The 13,036-nt window shown below is 37.0% G+C and overlaps 1 protein-coding gene and 1 pseudogene across 1 annotated transcript; one reads left to right on the top strand and one right to left on the bottom strand.

Annotated features, from left to right (window-relative positions):
• On the bottom strand, positions 1-931 carry LOC120590221 (olfactory receptor 52B4-like; annotated as a pseudogene).
• Positions 932-8,769: 7,838 nt separating this feature from the next.
• On the top strand, positions 8,770-9,714 carry LOC120590170 (olfactory receptor 51F2-like). Its single transcript, XM_039847801.1, has one exon. It carries the CDS (start codon positions 8,770-8,772, stop codon positions 9,712-9,714), a length of 945 nt encoding a protein of 314 aa, XP_039703735.1.
• The last annotated feature ends 3,322 nt before the right edge of the window (positions 9,715-13,036 follow it).

The raw sequence follows: 13,036 nt of genomic DNA, 5'->3' as shown, positions 1-13,036 counted from the left end.
CTAATTTGTGAACAACATATGAAATACCTGGTCTCTGATCTGTCTGGTCTTGATCCCATAAATGATGGGATTTTACATATGTAGAATGAGACTGTAGACATCGGCCAGCAGAACATGAGTATGGAGTGGGATGTGGTGACCAAATCTTTGAGTAAGAACTCAGAAGATCCCAGGCCCATAAAAGAGAATGATGACACAGACATGGGAGCCACATGTATTGAGAGCTCTGTGGCGAGCATCTCGAGATGCAATGTGGAAGACAGTACACAGAATAAGCATATATGAAACAAAAATTAGCACAGCATCTAAGACCAAGTTTGACATTAGGACAAAAATCTGATACCAGATATTTACTTATATGTCATCACAGGAAACATGGGCCAAGAGAATGTGCTTATAAGCAGTGTTTGGGAGGACGTTACTTTTGCAGAAAGTCAGTCTTTTCAGGAGAAATACTGTGGAGAATGACGCATCAAAAACTTTTCAGAAACCTAGTCACATCAATTCTCCCAATCAGCTCATGTGTAAGAATAGTGGTGTATCTCAGTGGGTAGCATATGGCGATGTCAAAGGCCATCACCAACAGGATCCCTGACTCACAGATGAATGTGGAATGAATGAAGAAGAGCTGAGTGTATCAATCCAGGGAGATCTCCTCAGCATGGAACCAGAAGATGGCCAAGGCCTTAGGTACTATGCATGTAGAGAAGACAATGTCAGCTCCAGCCAGCAAGCAGAGAAAAAGATACATGGGTTCACCGAGGCTGCGCTTTGTGAAGATAATGAAGATAAGAAGGCTGTTAACAAGCAGGGCCATGATGTAGGAAATGAAGAAGGAGATGGAAATCCACATGTGCTGGTCCTCAAGGCCGGGGATGCCTAGGAAGTGGAAGACTGTGTGGCTAACACCAGTGTGGTTTAAGGTAGTCATGCCTGGATTAGATGAGCTGGCACCTCACTTCCTATTCAAAGACAGATTGTCTCTTTACCTTGTTGATGGTTTCTTTTGCTTTGCAGAAGCTTTTAGTTTGATGTAGTCCCATTTATTTATTTTTGCTTTTACTTCCCTTGCCTCTGAGTTCAAATTTATAAAATCCTCTTTAAGTCCAAGGTCCTTGAATTTAGTTTCTTTGTTTTTTTCTACACAATTTATTGTTTCAGGTCTTATATTCAGGTCCTTAATCCACTTTGGGTTAATTTTGGTGTGCGATGATAGACAACCTTCCAGTTTCTTTCTTTTGCAGATGGCTTTCCAGTTTTCCCAGTACCATTTGAGGCTTTTCTTTCTCCATTGTATGTTTTTGGCTCCTTTGTCAAAAATTATTTGCCCATATAATCAGGGGTTTACTTCTGGATTCTTAATTTTGTGCCACTGGTCTGTACATCTGTTTTTTGTTTTTTGTTTTTGCCAATACCATGCCATTTTGATTACTGTTGCTTTGTAGTATAATTTCAAGTCAGGCAGAGTGATACTTCCAGGCTTGTTCTTTTTTCTCAGGATGGATTTGCGGATTTGTAGTCTTTTGTGCTTCCATACAAATCTGATGATTTTTCGTTCTATTTCTTTAAAAAGTGCTGATGGGATTTTGATGGGGATTGAATTAAATCTATATAATGCTTTGGATAATAAGGTTTTAACTATGTTTAATTTAAGTTTTAGCTATGTTGATTCTTCCAATCCAAGCACATGGAATATCTTTCCATTTCTTTGTGTCTTCTTCAATTTCTTTTAATAGGGTATTATAGTTTTCATTATATAGGTCCCTCACATGTTTCGTTAGGCTTATTCCTAGGTATTTCCTTCTTTTTGTTGCAATTGCAAAAATAATTGTTTTTTTCATCGATTTTTCCCCACTTTGAGACTTAATAATGGCTTTTTTTTTTCTTATAAATATTCAATCATGATCACTACCTTTGGTCTTAGTCCTTCTTAGTATTAGCAATAGTTTCGGTAGCATTTGCTCAAATTCTCCTAGGGCTCAGCGTTGTTTGGTCTTGGAGGATAAGGGGTGGAGGCAGGGCACATTCTAAGTTGGTGGGTGGAGGTTGCTGCTAGTCTTCTGTGTCTCAGCCTTGCATTCCCAACTGTGGCTACTAAGATCTAGTGGTTGCCCCTACTCAGTTAGTTGCCGCTCCATTTTCTACCCTGATCCTTGGGCTCCGCTGCTTGGAGCTCACAGATCCCTCAGGCAGGGCTGTTTGGGGAACCAGCCGCAATTTCTGCCCTCCCCCTCCTCCTTGTGTGCAGGTTGGGTGTTATTTGTTGAGTTTTAGATGTTTGGGTTATTGTTATTTCAAGGGGATAGATCCTGGGACATCTCTCACTCCATTGTGCTTCTGTTGTCACTCCTCACAATACTCTCTTAAAAATCCAAAAGCAAGGTGAGTGATTTCCTGGAAAGTGCTTTTGAGACAGGAAAGGTAGTGCAGAGAATCCCCTTTGCAAATATGTTTTTAAAACTTACAATTGTGTTGTATTGCTGTGTCATTGTGGACTAAGTGTCGTTTTATGACATTTGTATAAACTTTCTGGAAGTGGCTTTTTCAGTATTTTATTGCCTCAAAATGCCCATAATATGCTATTTCTAGCAATTTATCCAAGGAAAATATCAGAGATTCAGGTCATGTGTTATCTAAAGAAATATTTTTTGCAGCATTATTTGCAGTAGTCAAAACTGTAGGTAACAAACATTCTCAAAAACACTGAAATAAAATTTTTATATCCAGTCATAGGCCATCACACAGCCTTTAAAATTCATGCATGTAGCAGCTGATATGCATGGTCATGATGAATCAGAAAATGGGAAAGTAGAATTCAGGGCTGAGAGTCTTAACAAGGCAGTAAACAGTGCAAGTTCTGAAAGAAACAAAAGGTCTGAGACAGGAGCAAGAGACCAGAGACAAATCATGTGATCTATGGTTAATGTATCCATACTGTAAAAATAAACTTAAAAGTAACCAAACAATAATAATAACAACAAAAACTGGTTGCCACATCAATGACTGTTCTGTTTAGGCCACTATTTACAAAAAATATCAGGGTCCTACAATCCTACTTGCCCTCCACTGTCTGGTGAAAGTCTCATTTTCCTCTTCAGGATCCAGCAATGTCAAATTATTAGCAATTCTCCTATCCTGTTGATTTGGCCAAAACTGACCACTCAATTTTAGTGGACAAAAAAATGCAGCTCATTCTTACATCTCTCTATGAACTGCTTCTGGCTATTATTCCTATTTATCCTATTCCTTTCCGCTCCTACCATACTTCTGCCAACATTATTCATTCATTAATTGATCATTACAAAAATATTGTATACATACTATATAATTGTTATTAAAAAAGATCTGAGGATTTAACAGAGTACAATAGACATTGCCTCAGATATTATGGAGTCTAGTGGAGGACATAGTTAAGTACATGGGAAATTACAACACTGCATTATAGTTATTTTAATATAGGAATTAATAGAGATCTTTGCAGTTGAAGGACCAATAGTATTGGCATCACCTGGAAGCACGGAATCATACTGTGCATGTTTTGCTAGATACCTAAGGAACTCATGTGACATTCATGTTTGAGAAGCACTGATGTAGATCACATAGATGCTGGGACAACCTACGCTTGTGTGGTCAAGGGAGGCTAGCCAAATATAATTGCTGAAATGAGATCTGAGGAAATAAGAAAGAGTTTCCCAGGAGAGCTTGCGATGAGGGCATGACAATGGAAAGTAGGATGATGAGATGATAGACATTTAAGAAAATGTTTTAGGCACAGTAAGCAGGTGTGGTGTTTGATCTCACAGGCAGATTGAGTGTGATATTAGGGAACCACAAAGAAGGGCAACTAAAGAACAAACACACAAAAAAAAACAAAACAAAAACAAAGCAAAAATTTAAAAAACTCCACAATATTCAGCTTCTATAAATTTATCTTCAATTTTGAAATCAGAAAATGCAGGAAAAACTCTTTTAATTGTATCACAAATGTAAATTTTATGTCAGTAAAAACCAAAATCTCTTTTGAATTACACTTGAGACAAAATTTAGGATCAGTAAATAACTTAATGCCTTGGAGAACAAAACGAGACAAGCCTCAGAGGTGAGCAAAAGCATGCCATGTCCAAGGACCTGAAGGTGAGTTCAGTATAATTGAAGCAGAGAGAGTGGAAAAATAGATAGAGCCAGAGGTGCTGCAAGGCCAGGTTTCTCGGGGAACTGGAAAGTCAAAGCAAGATGATGTATTGGTCAGATTTGTTTTATTGTAATGGTCATCTTATCTATCAGAAGTGTGAACCCCTCGAGGGTAGAGACTATACCTTTTAATCTCATGTCTGGAGCATAGTATCTGGCATGAAGTGATAATTTATTAAAACTGCTATACTAATGAAAAACAATAACAGTAATGGCAGATAATAATAATAATAATAATAAATAAGAATAATAATAATGCTTAATCACATATTATGAGTGAGTGCAAAGTGTACCATGCTAAGACTTTTCTATGGATTAATATTGAGTCATTTTATTTATTATATGAAATAAATCTATGAATCAGATATGATTATTTTCCATATGTACAGATGAAGAAACGGAGGTGGGATGGGTACATAGTTAGTTGAAGGTCACACATTTGGTGATAGAGCTGAGTTTTGGGCCCATTGTCAACATTCCCCACCTGAGGGGTTCATCTGTTACAATTGATGAACTTACATTGATGCCTCATCATTACTCAAAGTCCATAGTTTACATTTGGGTTCACTCTTGGTCTTATGTGTTATACGGATATGGGGGCAAATGTATAATGATATGTATCTACCATTATAATACCAGAGTGTTTTCATTGCCTTAAACATTGTAGTACTCCATCTATTAATTCCTAAGCCCTGAAGCCCCTGCAACTACTGATTTTTTTTTTACTGTCTCCATAGTTTTCCTTTTACTAAATGTCATGTTGTTGGAATCATATGGTATTTTGCCTTTTCCGACTGACTTCATTCACTTAGTAATATATATTTAGGTTTCATGTCTTTTCATGGCTGATCACTTTTTTTTTTAGCACTGAAAATATTTCACTGTTTGGGTGTATCATAGTTATTTATCCATTCACCTACTGAAGGACATCTTTGTTGCCTTTAAGTATGGGCAATTTTGAATAAACCTGCCATAAACATCCATGTGTAATTTTTGTGTAGACATTAGTTTTCAGCTCTTTTGGGTATATACTAAAGAGTGCAAGTGATAAGAGTATGTTTAATTTAAACTACCAACTTTCTTACAAAATGGCTATATCATTTTGCATTCCTACCAGCAATGAATGAGAGTTCTTAATGCTCCAGCCAGCATTTGGTGTTGTCTGTTCTGGATTTGGGCCATTCTAATAGATGTGTAATGGTATCTCATTGTTGTTTTAATTTGCATTTCCCTGATAACACATGATGTGGAGCATGTTTTTATGTGCTTGTTTGCTGGGTCACTTCTTTTTAAGTTATCATTTTTTTTGTGTCTGTGCACAAGTTGGTAACAACTACCTAGATATTCAGAATGCCCAGAGACTATTGCACTATCTTCAGTGAATATAATTACTCAGCAATGCCTTTCCTGCCTGGGTTCTGTGTCTTATGATTGCTGTTATAATGGCAAAGGACTGGTGAGCAAACTCATGGGACATTCATGAACACTTCTCCCTTGCTTTTGCCTTATGCAAAGCTTTGATTTACAGCTGTTCAGGGGTCAAATTGCTCTTGGATGAGAACTAGAATTGTAATTCATCTCTAGGACTTTCCTTTGGAGAAAGAAGAGTGAAGCTAGACTGAAAAGAAGTTGCCATTCAAAGTTTGTCATTTGGGGCACAAAGGGTTAGAAGAACAGAGCTGTATAGAGTTCTCTCCTAGGAATTTGTGTTTCTGCTGGGTAAATATTTCTAGCCAAGAAGATTGTGGGCTCCTTATAAAAGCTCTCTTTTTTCCAATCTGATACTTCTCGCATCTCTGATAACTCCCTATGAGTTGTCCTGGCAAAAGAGAATCTCTTTGGAGATGGTTTAAGGGGGCAAGACCAATCAGGGGCTGTTTCCTCAGCCTTAGCACAGAAGGACCTTTCTGCCCATACATTTTTCATGTTCAAATAATACCAATCCTACCCTTTCTCTCCTTTAAAAGTCTCATGCTCTACCGACTGAGCTAGCTGGGCATCTCCTTCCTCTCTTTTAAAAGACTCTCTGTTGCTGCCTGAGATAACTTTTCAAAGAGCAGGAGGCAGAATCAAATGAACTTCCTTTCCTGATTCAAGATTTCTTTTTTGCATAAGGTCAGTATTTTAGTGCATTCAGGTCTTTTCTGAATATACCAGGGACTGTATAATCTTCAGATAGTTTATAAAACCAACAGATCAGAAGAAATTGGTTAATTAAGTAGTATATATTCAACAGATTCCCATATTATATATTTATATGTCAATTTAAAAATAATCGATGTATTGTTCAAAATGATTTTTAAAATATAGACTATAATCATGAAGTTATGAGCATGTGTTAATTCCACATTTTAAAAAAGTTGAAGTTCTTTTTGAATATGGAGTGGCAGAACATATGGTTTAAAGTCAGAGAGAACAGAGTTCACTTCTTAGATCTGCCATTGTCATGTTGGATAAATGTGAGAAAATGACATGATTCTTCTGAGCCTTGGTTTTCTAATCTTAGCCTCAGTTTTCTCATCTGTAAAAAGGAGCTAATAATACCCAAAGCATGTTGTTGTGATAGTAATGAATGTGAATTTTGGTAGTTGGGGCAGTTTATTTATATGTTTTTGGTAGTCTGATTACAAAGATGTTTGTTATAGCCCTGTCTTGGAAGACTTCTCTGTGGGAGGTAAAGACATTTAAATATATCTTTCCAAGAATAGTTATTTAATATTTTATTTCCTCATTAGTTTTAGTGCAAGAACACCCAAGAGTAGTGTAAGAATCATAGAATTTAAAAAAAGAAAAGAAAGCTATTTCCACCCACAGCTTTACTAACAGAATCCTCTGCATTTAGAAGTTGTTTTATGTTCTCTTTGATTATATGAGTTAACATAACATGAGAAGTGTGCAGAGCAGTTGAAAGAAGGATTCAGAGAAAGAGATATAATGAACTTAATTGTTTGGTACATAAGAGAGATTTAATACATTATCACTATTGTTATTAAAGAGAAGGCTACCTTGGACACTAAACCCACTGGGGTATCTTAATTTATTTGTTATAATAAAAAGAGCCTCCTTCCCTAGCTTTAAAGTAAAGAAGGTTTAAAGTAAAGAAGATATACTTTAAAGGTTCTTACCACTTCATCCAGAAAAATTTGTTTTTGATATATTGTCTAAATTTGAGCCAAGGTTTAGTATCAGGACTAAATACCAAATTAATAAGAAAACTATTAGTTTATCATCTCCTATTTTAATATATGTCAATATGGTTACATGAACATCTAATTTGAGGGGGTCATATATCAGAAATCACAATATATGTCTGATATTAAATGTCTAAGGTCTATAACTATGACTAGATGCAAATCATTCATTTATTCTACTGATCCTCTTAGATGCCATTATACCAGGCATTTTTTCCTGGCTCTTAGATTACAGGTTTGAGAAAAAATGATGAGGTCTTTGCATTTTCCAGGGGGCCATTTTTACGTTAGTGGCCATGCCTCTGCGGTCTCAATGGTAGATGCTTCTTCTGCCTTTTCCTAAATACTGCTATTCCTCAGGGCTATTTCCTCAGACCTCTTTTCTCTTAGATTTTATTATTACAAGATATTATTATCATTCCTGAGACTTTAATTTAGATATCAGTTTGACAATTCATAAAACTTATTATCAGGACGGGTGTCACAGAGGTTCTTGCATATATGTTCAGGTGAACAAGTGAAGCTTATCTTCCAACTGATCTCCAAGTGCTCACTCCATACTCCTGGATTTTCTTTTGTTTTGCATTGCTTCAATTCAAGTTTTCCAGCCATTAATTTTTTTAGTGAGTCCTCAAGGGACTTCCTATATTGAACATTTTTCTCTTCTTTCTTCAAAATAGCTAGAGAAATACTTTCTTGGTCACACCTGCTGTAACCAATTATTCTCACTCAAGTTGAGGTCACTGCCTGTTTGTTCAGAGGTTGAAATGAAACTCACCATGTTAACTTACACTCAGATATTTTCTTTCCCAGAGTCGTGTACATATTTTCTTGGAGTGCCAGGTCAAATTCTAATCATGTGCATTGTACACACTGGCACTTTGTAGTGCACAAGTATTTACAAATTTGGTACACGAAGACTTATACATTTCAATGAACCTCTTAAGGATTTTTGCCTTTGAAACTTAGAAGTGAAGAAAAGCAGGATAACTTGCCTTTTGTGTTGTTGCGTGGGTACCCAGAAATATCCTATTTGTCTATAAAGACAAAATTAGAACTGAAAAATTGTTACCATCATCTATTCTAAGCTCCTCTTTTATATATCGATATGGAAATATACTGAAGCCTAGATCTAACATGTGAGAGTCCTGCTGAAACCAGGTGTCCTCATACAACTTAGTGCTCTGTCTCTTTCTCTAGTTCACCCCAGATCAACTCCAAATCTAAGAATAACTGGATATTCACTGTTATTGAAGAACAGGTCAAGATTCATTAGTAATCTTAAATTATATGATGTGTAGAAGAGAATGAAAACATTTTCTTCCCTAATTTTATAGGATATGCTTTTTTTCTCCCCTAGGGAAATAATCTACTTCCTTCATTCATCATGCCCTCCTTCAATCAGAGCACTTTCCATCCTGAAGTCTTCTTTCTTACTGGCATTCCTGGCTTTGAAACTTACCATGCCTGGATCTCCATCCCGTTCTGTTGTCTCTATGCCATTGCCATCTCTGGGAATGGCATGATCTTGTTTGTCATCATCACTGAGTCGAGCCTCCATGAACCCATGTATTATTTTCTCTCCATGCTATCCTTCACGGACCTGGGGCTTTGTCTTTCCACACTGGTCACCATGCTGGGTATTTTCTGGTTCAATGCTCGAGAAATTAGCTTTGATGCCTGCATTGGCCAAATGTTCTTTATCCATGGTTTCACGTTCATGGAGTCCTCAGTACTCTTGGCGATGGCCTTTGACCGCTTCATTGCCATCTGTAATGCACTGAGATATGCTACAATCTTAACCAATTCAAGGATCATCAAAGTGGGCTTTGCAATTGTTATTAGGGGAACAACAGCTCTAGTGCCTTTGCTCCTGCTCCTTAAACGTCTCTCTTTCTGCCGTAGTCACGTTCTGCACCATTCGTATTGTTTCCATCCTGATGTGATGAAGCTTTCATGCACAGACACCAAGATCAACAGTGCATTTGGCCTAGCCATTGTAATCTCTACTGCTGGCTTGGACTCTGTCTTGATCCTCCTATCTTATGTTCTGATCATCCACTCTGTGCTCAGCATTGCTTCCCCAGAGGAGCGGAAAAAGGCCTTTGGTACCTGTGTCTCACACATAAGTGCCGTTGCCATCTTCTATATCCCCATGATCAGCTTGTCACTGGTGCATAGATTTGGGAAGCATGCCTCTCCCCTTGTGCACACTCTCATTGCCAATGTTTATCTGCTCATCCCTCCTGTAATGAATCCCATAATCTACAGTGTGAAGACCAAGCAAATTCGCAAGGCTGTGATCAAAGTATTCCTTTCTAAGCTAGTTTAGGAGATTTTGAGAATATCATATCTTCACAAAGTCTCTGACTCGTATTTAATCATTGACCTGTGTGAGTTACAATTGTATCTTGAAAAAGCATGTTAATACATGCTTTCACTCTATTTTGATGATCTAGTAGCTTACTACTTATGTAGTAAATTCCGTGAGAGCAGGGATGGTGTCTTGTGTAATTCTGGTGCTTCCACAGATACTTCACTGGGCACGGGATAGAGCTGTGGTTAAAATATGTCTACGAGCATGGAAAAATGAATTCATGCTTTGGGGTCTAGACTGTCTTACCAGCTCTGGAGCATGTAGCTATTCAAGGGCTGTCTGACGTAATTTAAATCAGTAGGAAAGTCTAGGTTTCAGTAATTCTTGTAGTTAATTGGTATTGATTATTATTTCTCCCCAAATGGCTGAGAAACATAAACAAGTACAATAAAAGAGAAGAAATGTGAATAGAAAGGTAATTTCTTAATTCAAAAAGAGTCCTTCAGGCCTCTTTTGGCAGGGGGACGGGGGGAACCTGGTTCTTCATGTACATTTGTGGCTGGCAATGTCCTTTTGGTCCCCCCTCAGATAGCCATTTTTGAAGTGAATGCCTCTATGAAGTGAGTGGCTTGTCAATGTAAGCTTAAGTCAGGCACTTGGATTACAAAATAATAATAATAATGATGATGATGATAATTAATAATAATAATAATAATAATAAAAACTGTCAGAGCTTGATGTATATTTACAAATTTTGTTTTTTTTTAAAAAATAGATCTTTTGAAACAATGCTTGGGCAAGACTATCTGAATCAATGTTGAAAATAAGTCTGGTTAATCTGATGTAGAATTTGGAAGAGTAGGTGATGAGGTGTCTGCTAAGATATTTTGAGCACATTGAGATGTGTTTATGAATATTTCCTAAGTTGATATTTCTGCATAATGAATATATTGTGGCTTAGAGGGAAAATTTGATATTCTTACTATTCAGGTTGATAGTGAAACCAAGCATGGAACAGCATATATTATAGAGCATCAACAAGGCAACTGACTTCCTTACTTGCTTCGCAAGGAGCTGTAGAAATATGCTTTTTGACAAAAAGAGAATCCCACACTGAGCAAATTCTATTGTGTTATTTAGATTAAAATGTTTTAGACTGCCAGTACTTCCATGACATGAATGTTGCCTCCCTATTTAGCTTCATCACTTCCCACTTGCTTCTCAGCTTGAACTCAGGGTCCCAGGCATACTAATAACTAATAAGTTATTAGTCACCCTGTTCTTTCTCTGTTCTGTGCTCCCTTGTCTCCTGACAGATCTGGTGCTGACCTTCCTGCAGGATGAATACATGCTCTTCTGTGTTCTCATTATAAACATGTCTTGTTGTAATCACCAAGTCTTATGTCTGTTTCTTTACTGGGATTTAAGCATTTGAAGGGAAGTAACTTTGTTCTATTCTCTGTATCATCAGTGCAAAACTCTGGAGTGTGACAGATACTTAAAATGTTTTGTGAAAAAATAAATGAAGCTGCTGCTGCTTCTGCTTCTGCTGCTGCTTCTCCTCCTCCTTCTCCTTCTCCCCTTCCTCCCCTTCCTCCTCCTCCTTCTTCTTTCTTCTTCTTCTTTGGCAGAAGCAAAGAGATTTCTAAAAAAGAACAAAATTCATCCAAGAGATCTTGGAGGAAAACACATTTATCAGCTGGGTGTGGAAGTGGTGTGGGGATCAGATGTGAAATCATGCATAGAGCAGGCATTCTTGTTTGGAATTTTATGCTCACAAATTTGCTTTTAACAAAATTTTATCAAGATGTAAGATCGAGGAATTATAATTTTATTAAGATATAAGATCAAATAACTATAACGTCAATGCCTGCAAATAAATGTAATGAGGCAGAAGGGAAGGCAATTGTAATGGAGAATGAACCCTCGAGAAACTTCATACTCTGGAGACATAAAAAAGGCCACTTATAGTTTCCTAATTAAAAGACTTCAGGAGCCTGAGTTGTAGCTCTTTATATATGTCCTCTACTTCTGAACAGAAAACCTCCTTAGCTCCTCAGGCCCTTTCCTGGCAAACAAGGCAGGGGAGGCCACATCTCTATTCATTGTAAGTAAAACTACTTCATTGAGGAAAAAATCAGGCTACATATACAGGTTTCCCTTAAGAAGATTTTACTAACTGCCAAAAGCTCTTATGGGTGTCTAAGGAAAATTGTAGAAAGCTTCCTCATACAATCTATTTCTGAGGACATTCTCTTCTAACTGATGGGGTTCAGTTGATCCATGGGCCATATATTGCACTACTTGGAGCAGATTGTTAGCGCCCATGTAATTGGTTAGATGTAAGTTTTGGGTTGAGCTATGTTTCAAAACTGTTGCCTAAGTTCAGCTGGTGTACTGCCACCTCCTACCACCACTGTCATCCTCATTCTCATTTTCACTTACCATTATTAAATTGTAATAGTCAGCATATTAGATGTTTTACAAAAGAACTATTACTTTCAGAGAAGTACAGTCTGATGTAAAGTTATTTGAAGAACCTCAGGTAGTTAGTGATAGATACAGTATTTGAACCTAGATTCGTCTGACCCTATAACCATGTTGCTGACTCTCTGTAATCAGAGGAGAGATACTCATGGTAGCCCCCCATGGATCTGGCAGCACACTCTTACAGTGGGTTTGGAGTATTGTCTTATAAGAAGGAGAGAATTACAATCCATAAATAAGGGACAAGGCACATAAATGTTTTAATAAAAGAATAGTCTTCCATCAAAAAGACCCAAAGCATAAGTATAACAAATATAATATGCATACACACAGAGAGAGGCACAAACACATACAGATATTACTCTGTGGGAATGAGGGAGAACTCAGTAAGATAATTTCAATAATCATATGTGTAATTTCAGGAAATATGGCGTCATCTAAACAGGCAAAACAAGAATGTGTTTAAGTCCTGATATATTTTCAGAAGCCTTGGTTTACAAATCTTAAATTTAATTTATATCAAGTATATATTATTGTCTCACATGCAAGGTATTTGGAATATAATGGTGCATAAGCAATGATCCACCTGCCAGTAGCTTATTTTAGTTGGAGAATCATTTTTTTAAAATAACTTATAATCACACAATAAAAACAGATGTGCCTACAGAGGAAGAAGCAATTCCTTCTGACTTGACATGGAGAAGGTGATGTCACAAAATGCTTCCAGAAGTAAATAAATTAATGTAGAATTTATAAATGGATCAATGGAGGAAAATAATGAATCTGAAAAATTTAGTCTCATTCAAAGAAGAGTGGGAAGTATGTGATTAAAGAAAGTACATCAGTATGA

The sequence above is a fragment of the Pteropus medius genome, unplaced genomic scaffold, assembly GCF_902729225.1.
Source record: "Pteropus medius unplaced genomic scaffold, Ma_sr-lr_union100, whole genome shotgun sequence".
NCBI lineage: Eukaryota > Metazoa > Chordata > Mammalia > Chiroptera > Pteropodidae > Pteropus > Pteropus medius.
The sequence above is the reverse complement of the archived record's forward strand: the minus strand, read 5'-3'. Positions and strand labels throughout refer to the sequence as shown.